Genomic DNA, 13,219 nt, shown 5'->3' with positions numbered 1-13,219 from the left:
ATAGTGTCTTTATAAGGACTTTACTGCCAACTCTTCTCTGCTCACTTTCTGAATTTTGAATTTCTCCTTAAAGTAATTCAAACTTAAAAATGTGTCCGAAATATTGTACAAAGTATTGCATCATCAGTCTCATCAATTTTGAACTGATAGACAAAATGACCTCTCTGTGTCCTTTTGTATAGTAAACTCAAATATAAATCATCTTAGCTGTCTTAAAATGCTTCTCCACCAGGATTAGTAGATAACTTAGAGTCAGTGTTTTCCAGGATATTACTCCCCATTACAGAGATTTTCCCATGATTTGGCTTCATTAAAACAGGCTTTATTTAGAATGGATTCAGCTTTTCAAGTTATCTCTGTCTTTAGGACTGGTCTTACTCATCACCTCTCAGCAGCTGCCTTTTTTCTTCATCAGCAAGGTTATGTTTATTTCAGTATCATTGATGAAGATAACTAAAAGGCAGAGTTGAAATCCAATGGAAATTCACAAAAGCTCTTCAGTTTGAGGTTTCAATATTAATGACTGCTTTTTGTCAGCTACAATGTCTTAATTAAATTAGCTTTTAGGTCCTTAAAAGCACTGTATATTTTTCATCTCACAATTTGTAATAGGAAGAATACAATACTTTGTCCAATATTGTTCAAAAGAGCTAACACCAGCTGCTTCAGAGAAAGGTTTAAGAAATTATAAAAGCTAGTTATGCACCAATCTGCTTCCATGCCAACACTTTCAGAGGCTAACTTACCCAAAAAATTCAAAGGCATAAAAGCTTTAATAGCACCTCTGTTACTAAAGCTATTCATATTATATATCCATTAATAACCACCCTGACTTTTTTTAACGTATTACTGCATGCTTGGTCTCCATAACATTATATGGCAAGAAATTTCAAATGTTATGTATCACTGTGTAAAAACATATAATTCTGTCCATTTTGAGTTTTCTGCACTTTTAGTTTCCCTATATCTCAAATTCCAACTGTATTTTACTGCCAGAAGAGACTAGATCCAGATTTGGTATCTCCCAAACATTCCTAAGACATTAAATGCTACAAAAGTAATTAATTTGCCTCTTCAGCAAAATATCTGAGCATCTTAATTCTGCAATCATGAACAAAAGACCAATGAGATCACTCACCGGCCTATTAATTGCTTTTGCATATGTTCAGAATGTTTTGTTGTTTATCCATGGTTTGCTAGTCACCGTTTGGACTTGTTTTAGCTCTCCTGATTATTTGTGTTCATATACTGCCTGTTGTGGTTTATGATAATTTTATTGGACTCCATAGAGTTGGTTTCTCCATTTTCTCAAAGCTATTTGGCTCTGATGATCTTGTCAAGCAGTCATTGCAAGCTCAGTCTAACCTTTTTTCTGCATGTTCTGTGTACAATTAGAAAACAATAACCATCCATCATGTGCTTCAGCTGTGTAGAAATTAATTATGCATGACTGTATTTTAATATATGCATGTATTATGTCTGCACACATAGTCCTCCCTGACTTAAAACCAAAATTTTAACTGTTCTTACAGAAAAAGTGCATTTTTTTGAGGTCTTTTCATTGGAATAAAACTAAAAATTTTAAGTAAGCCTTCCACAAAAGAAACAAACTACTAGATTCTACATGGTATGCTTTATATCTTAAAATTTACCAATATTAAAATTATTACAATTAATTAAATTAATGGATGGCTACTTACCTCTAACATTTGCATTTAGAAAGGTTCAAATAATTCTGAGTTTATTTTACGTTATTTTGGTGTGTTGACCTTAAGCAGCAGCCAAGCACCACACAGCTGCTTGCCTCCACTCCCCCTCCTCCAGCAGGATGGGGAAGAGAATAGGAACAGAGAAAGTGAGAAAGATTGTGTGTCAGGATAAAGTGTGGCATAAGCAGTAAAGGAAAAAGAAAGGAAAGTAAACCCGAAACAAGCAAACAAACAAACAAACCCCAACTCAGGTGATGCAAAGGCACCACCTCCCACAAGTAGACATGCTCTACCAGTCTGGTATCAATGGTTACCTCCTCAAAAAAACCCTCCCTTCAGTTTTTATTGCTGAGAATGGCACTAGATGACACTGAACAACTCTCTGATCAACTTGGCTCAGCTATCCAAGTAATGTCCCCTCCCAGCTTCTTGCTCACCCTCAGCTTGCTTACAGCAGGGAAGGGGGAACCAAAGGGGAAATAGATAAAGTCTTGACACTGCAAATACTGCTAAGCAATAGCCAAAACAGTGGTGTGTTATCAACACTGTTTCAGCCAAAAATCCAAAACACAGCACCACAGATGCAGCTATGAAGGAATGTAATTTAATTCCAGTCAGACAGAATACATAAAGACATTGTAAAACATAGCTAGAAATTATCAAAGTTCTGACTTCAGTGAGATACTGTCATATTTTGCTGAAATGATGTCTCTTGCCTGTTTTTGGCATTGGTCATCAGCCTAAATCATATACTAATTTTCTGTAGTTTCATTAAGAACATACATACCTCTCCACTACATCTCCTAGTCTGGGATACAAGAGACAACGTTTTGGTTTTTACACAATGCTGACACCTCAAGGGCTCAGCAGCAGTAAAGGATAGCCAACACCCCCACTTGTGCTCAGATCTGTGCTTTGTCAAAGCATCTCTCTAGTCCAAATTCCTTTACAAATCAAACAGCAGCATCTTGTGATCTCCTCAGTAATCCCAGCTGTTTTCTCTAAGGGGTTTTGAAAATTCATTTGACTACTTTGACAACAGAAAGTTTGACTGCCTTTGAATCCGCTTTCAAAGACAAAGTTATACAGGTCAAGATATTGCCCATGGAGTATTCTGGTTAGCTTTGACAATGACAGATACCTTTCATGACCATTTCCCAGATTTCTTATGCCTACACTTCACAACTGTCCTTAATGATGAATGACACTCATCTGCAATGAATGACAATTTTCCAGTACTCTCATCCACAAAGAAATGGCATTATCATCACATTTTCTTGCTATAATTTATCAGACTGAAAAAATACAGTCTCTGATTGCTAGATTCTTTATTAATGTAATAACTTAAACAAATATTTTATGTGTTTTGAAATACAGACAGGAAAGTATATCAAGTTCTTAGGTAGTACATACTCTGTCTTCAATACTTTAGGAACTGTAAATCTTACTCTTTAATCAAAATTCCATGAGGAGAAGACAGACTGTTTTGATTTGAAATTAGTTCAGATGTCCTAGCTGTGTCTAGAAGAAATAAACAAGTGACTGTTATAAAATAAAGGAATATTCAAAATTATTTTGAATATAAGTCTCATTCTCACCACTGACAGGAGTGGCAATTTTATTTGCTTACTGAGGTTTTGTTTTAGTGTGATGCAGTTACATCTTCACTGCTTCAACAGGTACTGAAGTAGCCCAGTGAAAAGACCCTCCAGAAAAAGTCATCCAGTCAAATTAGTACTTTGTGAGAAAAGGTGGCACCTTACGCTACGATTCTTGGCAATGATTACTTATTACTGGCAGATCCAGTTGAATTTATCTGAACAAATAATGCAAGCTTGGCTCAAAATTGTTGTTTCTGTTACTGTAACATTCAGGGTCCACAGAACAGGACTTCTTTATGCCTGTGTCTGTATTCTCTAGAAACAGAACAAAAAGGACTGCATATAGAACAGAATGTTTGACACATAATGAAAGAAAACTATAATGTAGATATTGATCTTCAAGTAGAAAGAAATATGAGTGGAGAAGCACAAAAACTACAGGAACAATGAGAAAATATTAATCAGCTTGATGGGCACTGACATAAGAGAACATGAGCCTTGTGCTGAGCAATGGCATCACATTAGTGACTTACAGAAGAATTTTTAAAGGAAAATAAGATTCCTGAGTTTTCAGAAATGTTAGCAAGGACCTCCTCCCAGGCTTGCACGGCAGGAAAATAAAATGAAGGAATTTGTTTTAAAACAAACATGTATGGGAACCTAAAAAGCATGCCACTGGAGAGGACAAATGATCTTCTGCTATAAGGGGAAGCAGCCTTTTTTTTTTTTTTTTTCATTTGCACATGGGTGAACACAAATGCACCTTTCTAGTAGCTTATAGATTTTATATCTGTGGTATTCTCAGCAATATTTATTCACTGTCAGTATGAAACAAAGAGAGCAATTAGCTGACAGGTATGAAGCAGTAAGTTAATGCTGATGTAGAGAAGAAATGCTAGCTACTGTGCATGTGTACTAGAAGGGTGGGAAGATGACTGTGAAGTGATAGAGGTAAATCACAGCAGAAGTATAAAAACCTACTACCCAAGGCAGGTCATATCACACACACAAAAAAGGAACTACCATATGGTAGCAGGCAGTATTCTCCATTTGCTTTAGGAGCATCGTGCATGTTTATATTTGCATTTGTGATCTTTTTAAATGTAGTTGCTTCAGAAGGTACATAATTTTTTTACTTACAGACAGATTCAGTACCATTTTTATGATCCAAGTGTGCTGCCTGTGGAGCGCAGGACATCTTCTCTGAGTCCTGCAGCAGCTTCAGAAACACCTTTCATGAAATAAGAAAAAAGTAATTTAGAATCCATTTTCTAAAAAACTATTTTCCCTATATATACCCCAAAACATCCAGACTGTCAGAAATTAGTAGTGACTGCTCTAGCCACCCTGATGGAATACGACTATAAAATTAGTCAAGCTAGAGATCCTAGGGATAAGGGGAATTAAATAAATGATACAAAAGCACCTATGCAAAGAATTGCTGACCTATACACACTATTATCTGCAAAGATTTTTCAATAGACTGTGTGTCCTTGATTGACTTTTTATGATCCTAAGCTGTGGTATGTGTTAGGACTCACTTACTGCAGTTTTTACCAAGGACATATTGACAGCTTCAACTCCTTTCTGATGCTCCAGCTAGAAATCTGTGGGCACAGCCAGAACTCCTACCAAAGAGTTCTAATTAGGAGAATATAACTAAATCTAATGTACAAAGTCCTACAGAAGCGAGAATCTACAGAATCTAGGGAAGACACAGTGTCTAGGGACACTCGGGAAGTATCCCTAGATTTTGGGCAAGCACACAGGCAATAATATGTTATATTATTGAAATATATTATTGAGAGACATTGAAAGTAATATGTTATTGAAAGACCTTTAAAGGACTATACAATCACTGGGCACAGCTAACATGAACAAAGTCCTGTAAAACTAATACTACAGAGAGGATTGGTCAACAATGTGTGTTTTGTAGCAAAACAATAAGCATGCATACCCCAAACTGGGTGAAGATGATAAGATCCTGTTACCTAAAATCACTATGGAAAAAATCACCACTGAAATTATTTTTTATGAAAGCAACAATCTAAAAATCTGTACTATATTAAAATTGAATGGATTGGACCTTCCTAAGCAGAGGAACACACATCAGAAGGGAGTCATAGCTGACACAAAAAAACCTCAGCAGAATTCACCAGCTCTGTCATCATGAGATCTATTTCAATGGTATATACACAGATTTGTGTTCTAGCAACTATTTCTTGCCTCATCCTGTTTCATGGTTCTGTCCACTTAAAGCCCTTTGACTTTCATAGACAGACATTTCATTTTCAGCCCCTTAGCCTTGCAGAAGCTTAGAACAGGTTTCACACTCACAGATGTGAGTCTTACTCACACACACCCCACTTCTTGTAAACTCAAATGAAAAACAAAATTAAAATTTTCTCATCTTAATCCGAACTGCAATTTAAATAGTGATTTAAAAACTTCACATGAAAAGAATGAAAAGAAACATTAACAGAAAGTACAGGTACTGTGAGCATCTCCAATTAACAGCAAAAGTACAACCAAGTTTTTCTTTGTCTTGATGAAAGTCTGGCTTTTTCTCTCTGTTTGAGTTCAGCTGCAAGACTTAGATTATACCCACAGTGCAACTTTCAGAAATCATTAAGGAACCATTTATTTCTTCCCACAAAAGAACCTGATATCAGCTATAACAAAATATTCCTTGTTTCCAAGGAGCTCATACAATAGACAATAAAAACCAGTCAATGTGAAGTACTTGATAGCTGCTGAAAGATATTTCTTGACTTGCTAAGGTCTGACTGTTACACAAAGCATATTTTGCTTAGTCAATATAATTGCCATTTAACAGTGGTTATTGATTGCATTTGTTACCTGCCAACTTTCAGGGCACACTTTTGGCCATTAACAGCTACAAGGCCAGAAATTTCTGAACTAACATTTCTGTATTGGACCCTGGAGGCCGATCCTGACAACCTAAAGACACATTCTAATTTGTTGCCTTGGAGCTGTTTGCTGATAGCTCTGCACACCAATTCTATCAAGCAAACCAAACTAAACTGAACCAACTGAATCACAGAATATGAATCACTGAATCGCCTGAGTTGGAAGGGACCTTATAGACCATATAGTTTCAACAACACTGTTGTGGACAAGGATAGCTTTCATAAGACCAGGCTGCTCAGAACTCCATCCAGCCTAGCCTTGAACATTTCCAAGGATGGGGCACCCACAGCTTTTTCAGGCAACCCATTCCAGTGCCTCATCACCCTCCCGGAACAGAATTTCTTCCTAATATCCAATCTAAACCTACTCTCTTTCAGTTAGAAGCCATTCCCCCTTGTCCTGTCACTACATACTTTCGTAAAAGGTCCCTCTCTTTCTTGTAGGCTCCCTTCAGGCACTGGAAGGTCACTATTAGGTCACCCCAAACTCTTCTCTGCAGGCTGAATGAATCCAACTCTCTCAGCCTTTCCTCACAGGAGAGGTGCTCCATCCCCCTAATCATCGTGGTGTGCCTCCTCTGGACTCGCTCCAACAGGTTGTTTGCTGTGTTGGGACCCCAGAGTTGGATGCAGTGCTCCAAGTGGAGTCTCACCAGAGCAGAGTAGAGGGGCAGAATCCCCTCCCTCGACCTGCTGCCCATGCTGCTTTTGATGCAGTCCAGGATACAATTGGCTTTCTGGCCTGCAAGCACACGTTGACAGATCATGTCCAGCCTCTCATCCATCAGCACCCTGAAGTCTTTCTTGGCAGGGCAGAAATATTTCAAGGAGGTATATGGCTTTCCCTGGAAAGTTTTGAGGCAAACTCTAAGGTAATTTCAAGGAAGAGAAATTAAAGTAGTACTCAATTAACAAATTTTAACATATCTTATTTTGTGAAGATATTCAATCATTTTGTTCTCTCCTCAAAGCAAAGCAAGAAAGCAATAACCTTCAAAATCTCCAGAGTTGCCAGAAAGTGATACAGCATCCTCCAGAGAGCTCTCAGTGTACACTTAATTTAATTAACCACCCTTCTATCCTCCTTTTGGTTCTGTTAACATTTTGGATTACAAACATTACAAAATACACAGATACAATGGTTGGAAACGATACCTAAAGCCTAAAACGAAGCAAATATAATACTAGTGAGAATTTAAAGTGTCAGAACTGATTACTTTGAAATACGAACGGAAGTCCAGGTTCCCTTGGAGAATATGATTTTTAGAGAGTGCAAGTGTCCCTTAGACTGAAAAAGAATAATTGTGAGTGCATAAAAGAACAAAGAGAAAAGATAAAATAAAATTTATAACATATTTCTTCCTTTGAAGTCAAGGTCCTTTTTTTCCAGATTGAATTCCTTGAATAGAATAAACAGTGCTATTATGTGTCATCCATTTAATTCCCAATGCAAAGGGCTTTCAATAAGAGAATGGAGAACTGAGGCTGTAACAACAACTAATGATGAGATGCAAAGTGACAGAAATCAACCCAAACTAATTCATTAAATCTTTAAGCTGAAGAGTGATACATTAATATCTAATACCACATTCAAAGCTGCTTTTAAAATTCCCCTTCACAAAACAGCTAAAAGCAAGCTCTCAACTGAGCAGTAGATTGAGCACACTTGGAAGCTTCCTAATATCAATGACAACTTCACATTTACTTTGTACTTGTCAGTTCTGGAAAGTCCTATGTTATTCCATGAGTATGTAATCCAAAAGTATTCTCAGTATCTAGATTGTCTCCAAATCCATAAATTTTGGCAGTGAACATTATTCTTTCTTACTGCATGTTAATCACTCTATATAAGAAACAACTTTTCAATAAACTTTTGACTTTACCCATAGAATTGTATAGCATGAATGTATTTTACTTCATAGCAATATGTAAAATGTTGATTAAACCTGTAAACCATGAAAACTGACGTTAGTCTCCTGCCATCACTCGAAGAAGTGATTTTTTTTTTTTTCTAAAGATCTATAATAGAGTACTTGAACACCGGTTGTTCAGGTAAACTTGATATTTAGAAGTTATAGATGGAATAAATCCAGTCCAAGGGAAATAACCTCTCACTGATGTGGTAATTTACACAGGGGTAAATTCAGAAGTGATGAAGATGTATAAGAGTCTCTTCCTCTGTGCATTTGGTACACATACACACACATACATGTGTATAATATTTAAGTATGTATACCTGTTCATGTACACATATATATGAAGGTCTCTGTCTCTCCATATACACAGAAAATGTTCTTTAGATATTTCACCTCACAATTGGGCCAAGTTCTAAGCTTTAAAACTTGTAAATCAGAAAGTATTCTCAGCAACGTTTTTTTCTGTCCAAAGAGCCCCCTGAACTGAACTGATGCTACAGGTTTAGGACAACAGTTTTTCTCACTAAATCAGTGATACATGAAATTTCCCTTAAGTTAATGTCGGAAAAAACATTTAAGAATTACACAGGTTACATCAGTCTTTACATTGGATTCTTGAAATAAGAAATATGGCATAGTAGAGAGCGTGCTGAAATTAATAGCAAAGAAAAACTACAATGTATAGATTTTGCTTGATTTAGGTTTTTTGTGTGTTTGCTTGATGGTTTGGGGTTTTTTTGTTTGGTTTTTTTTGTTGTTTTTTTTTTTAGAAAACATGCTTCTCACAAGAAATTGTTGTGGAATATGAAAGATACAATAAAGAGTACCTGGAAGCTATCAAAAGATTTTCTAACCAAGTAAATGCAATTACATAGAAAAACTACAAGTACCTCTTCCAAAGTTGTGTCAGAAATGCCATAGCCAGTCACATGTAGATGCTGAAGGCTTTGATCTAAAGCTTGAAAAAGACCTTTAAAAGAGGCCTTATCTGCCCTTTCTGGAATCACGTAGGTCAGCTCAGTCCCACTGTTCTCTTTCAAGAAGGCTTCTGGAATGTGCGTCTGTACCAGAGATGTGACACGAACAGTATGCTTAGGATCCTGGATTTCAAACATAGAGGGCTATGAGGAAAGAAAGATAACCATGCATAAAAAAATTAACTATTACCAGAATTATTGGACTTGATAGTAGAATTCATACAGGAAAATTTCCACTGAGGAAACTGTCACACCTGGGATGCAGAGACTAATTCCCAGGAATAAAGAACAGTGAGACAAAGCCCTTTTCAGCTAAATACTGACACTCATAATTTTCAAAGATGTCATTATGTTCATCTAAATAATAATAATAATCATAATAATAGTAATAATAATAACACCCACCCAAAACCACTAAGAAAGACAATAAAAACATGTTTTCCTGGCTCTCTAATAATCTATATCAAGTATTACTTCCTGGTAGGGACATAGAATTCCCTTAGGATATGCACAGCTATTACTTGGCAGGCACAGTTAAGATCTGTACAGTACATTTTTAATATACCTTTTTTATGAGCGTTAGACTGTGTCCCTGGCCGTATGTTTCTCTCAGATAAGAGGGAGAACCACAGCACCTCAGCTGGCCACGCTGCAGAATGGCAATGCGATCACTGAGCACCTCTGCCTCATCAAGGTGGTGAGTGGTAAAGATCAGTGTGCAACCTGTATCAGAAAGATTGGTGCATGTCTACAAAACCTGGTTTCTAGGGAAACACCTCTTGCTTTCACAAGGGTCCTTTAACCTTAAGAGAACATGTTTTAGGACTCTTCCAATCAGGGCATAACAAACATAAACAAAACCTGCAATTAGATTTAGAGTTTGAGTTAGATTCGAGTCTAAGCTTTCTTTGCCCTGTATAATACATAGCAAGCAGTATTAAGCCATTAGAAGATCCAGCTGTTTTAAGAGCATAAGAAATTCCTTAAAACGACATAACGTCAGTGTCTGTTTCAATGGATCATTCACTGTTAATTATTACAGTCACTTGAGTGCTCACTGGCTGAAGAGTTTGTTTCCCACAATCAATTTTTGATCTTATGGCACCAAATAATTAATGTGGCAGACTTACTGATGAGTCTGTTTTCATTAGAAGTATCTATACATCTATGTAGAAACATATGTAAAATGGAAATGAATCTATATACACCTATATACATCTATTCCCATATATGCAAAATGGGAAATGAAAACCAGAAAGTCATTTTGAGAAGTTGGGAGAAACTTCAGGACAGGTCTCAGAACTAAGTTCAATCTTCTTTTAGACTGGAAATCTTTCTGTGTGATAGCAGATAACTCTCGTAATCTCATTTGAGTGCCTTAAAGTTCAATTGTTTCCTCAAAAATAAATGTATTTAATTTCTGATAATATTTTGGCTATATTTTGACTATCCAGTTTAAATTGAGAAAAAAATTCCAGCAAGGAAAATAAGAAGCAAATTATGTGCGTAAAGTATGTACCAGTTTTGTACTTCAGAAGAACATCCCAGATACCACGGCGAGAACAGGGATCTACTCCACTGGTGGGCTCATCTAGAACAACTGTCTTTGAGTTTCCAATAAAGGAGATGGCAACTGACAATCTCCTTTTCATTCCCCCAGAAAGAGCTCCAACAGGTTTGAACTGATGTTGGGATAAATTCATATCTTCCAGAGCTCTGAAATAGGAGTACAGAAATGCAACTAATATTGAGAAATTTTTTTCTGATCACATCATGTCCACTAAGTGAAGAATCACTGAAAAGTCACTGTAAATAGAAAGTGATAAAATCACTACATCTGCCTGATTATACACTTTGGTGTCAAAACAAATAGGAAAACAAATATCTCTTTACCTACAAAGCATAAATACTCATCATCATCTGATGCAAAAATTCTGGATACGTATTTTGAAAGATAAGAACCAAAAATTTTTAAATTAAGGCAAACAAAATAAATATCAATTTGTCCAACAACCTTAGCAAACTCCAGATTATAGCCACTTTAAATGATGGTAAAGACTGTTAGTTTCATAACTCAAGCAGTGCTTCAGTAAGTAGTAGTTTTGCAACTAGGTGAAGAACCTTAGAGAACACCTGGAAATGTGTAGTCATTTGAAGTAAATAAGGTAACACTGCAGCTTTTTTTCTTTTCTCTCTCTCTCTCTCTTTTTTTTTTTTTTTTTTTTTTTTTTTTTTTTTTTTTTTTTTTTTTTTTTTTTTTTTTTTTTTTTTTTTTTTTTTTTTTTTTTTTTTTTTTTTTTTTTTTTTTTTTTTTTTTTTTTTTTTTTTTTTTTTTTTTTTTTTTTTTTTTTTTTTTTTTTTTTTTTTTTTTTTGTGAAATAAACAGATTAGTGATCCCTGGGTAGAATAAACCTAACTTAATTCCTCTGTTAAGGACTGGGAGATGCCTTACGAGACATTGCCAATTCAGGCCTTGCCCTCTGATGATAATCTGGCATCTGTGTGGAAATATTCTAAATAAAGGCAGCACTGTAAGACCATTAATTTATTGTTCATCACTCTGAACATCCAGTCACTGACCTAAGAGCTTTGAGCTGCTATCAGCCTGGTAAAGAAGACATAAAAGGCTCAACAGTCCTAAGCTAATCTGAATCATCTGAGTGAATATGCAGTCTGTAAGCCATGCCATTTACCCTGAGAGATTTTTTTCATTTTTAAGACAACAGGTTTCTATAATTGTTCTATAGATATATACTGAGGAAAATTAATCTCTTTAGAAGCCTGCTTCTTTTGATGGTAAAAGGAGAGTTTTGTTTATTCTTTTGCTGCTTTTCTAATTTCTCTGAAGTCTTTTAAAGCATTTATTGCCTTTAAAAATAATTTAATTTTTCTTAGTAGCAAGGCCTGCAGTGTCCTGAGTGTTCTTTTGTGCCATTAGTATGATAGACTGCTGCTGAAATTACAATTCAGCAGTCTAAGTACCATAAAATACAGAATATTATTTTGCATAAATTTTAAATGAAGTAGTAGGCTTAGTTTGTCTCTGTTATTCTAGAGAATTTTTTCTAAAGAGAATTTAGTGTCCCACATCAGAGTTTGTCCAGTTCAAAATTTAAAAGTAATGGGTTTTTATGACAGCTATCAAAAAGGAAAGCCACTTTCCCACAAATGCCTCTGCACATGCCTAACTGTACACTTAAGGAGTCCCATCAACTTGGCATTTATTTCTGTTGACACATGGAAGTGCCCAGCACTTCACAGAGTCTAACGTGAATTAGAAGGTAAAAAGAAAGTATCTACACTTCCAGACTGTTAGAAAAGCTACATTTTACTCCTGAAGTAGAGAAAATTGCTATTAGTGAACAAGATCTCGGCTTCTACAGTTTACTAGTAGTTTAATATACATGAAGGGAAAATAAGATCTAGTCCTATGTCAAAGAAGTATCAGCACAAAAACACTAGCAAACATTTTCAATCTGACAAGTGGCAAATCCTCTGAGGTAATGTCAGAGGTCTGATTTGGTTTTCGTATTGGATTGTTTTGTTTTAAATCTCTTCATTTATTAAAAACACTTCAAGGCTGGATTTTGCAATGGAAAACGTGATGTTCTATTTTAAAAGATTGTAACAAAGACTGCCTTTACCTGCCTTTTCTTGTTTTCTAACCTTCCTTCTACTGCAAGTGAGGAAATACAGGATAATAAATACATAAAGCCAGTGTTGATTTACGTAAAAATTTAGGGCAAGCACAGCAGTTTACTTTCTGTCTTCCTCTCCAGCAAGAGGGGAGGCAAGGCAGACAGTATGAGGCAGGAACCACTGCAGCTACGACAATTCTAACCTTTCACTTCAGTCAAAACATCATCATTTGATGGTCCTGTATACCAGGTTTTTAAATATTGACAGTTCCACTACAAATATATTCAAGTAAGGATTAGACACTAGGAAATATATTTTCAAGGCATGATTTCACAACATGAAATGTGATTAAAAATTCACAAATCTCTGCAGTTTTTGCTCACAATTTTTGCATTTGCACTTTTTTATTTGAGTGGTTTGCAATAGCCATTACTGATTTACTTGGCA

At 35.8% G+C, this 13,219-nt stretch overlaps 1 protein-coding gene across 1 annotated transcript in view; it reads right to left on the bottom strand.

Annotated features, from left to right (window-relative positions):
- The window catches only part of ABCA13 (ATP binding cassette subfamily A member 13), a 170,154-nt gene that overhangs the window by 85,161 nt on the left and 71,774 nt on the right, over positions 1 to 13,219 (bottom strand). Inside the window, exons 32-35 of the mRNA XM_027878993.1 lie at positions 10,653 to 10,849; positions 9,699 to 9,856; positions 9,047 to 9,277; positions 4,451 to 4,541 (exon numbers count right to left, since the gene is read on the bottom strand). Coding sequence (XP_027734794.1) covers positions 4,451 to 4,541; positions 9,047 to 9,277; positions 9,699 to 9,856; positions 10,653 to 10,849 — 677 coding nt within the window. The remainder of the gene's footprint in view (positions 1 to 4,450; positions 4,542 to 9,046; positions 9,278 to 9,698; positions 9,857 to 10,652; positions 10,850 to 13,219) is intronic.

This window comes from Empidonax traillii, unplaced genomic scaffold, assembly GCF_003031625.1.
Source record: "Empidonax traillii isolate 1590-97213 ecotype Southwest subspecies unplaced genomic scaffold, ASM303162v1 scaffold48:size2401408, whole genome shotgun sequence".
In the NCBI taxonomy this organism is placed as follows: Eukaryota; Metazoa; Chordata; class Aves; order Passeriformes; family Tyrannidae; genus Empidonax; species Empidonax traillii.
The sequence above is the reverse complement of the archived record's forward strand: the minus strand, read 5'-3'. Positions and strand labels throughout refer to the sequence as shown.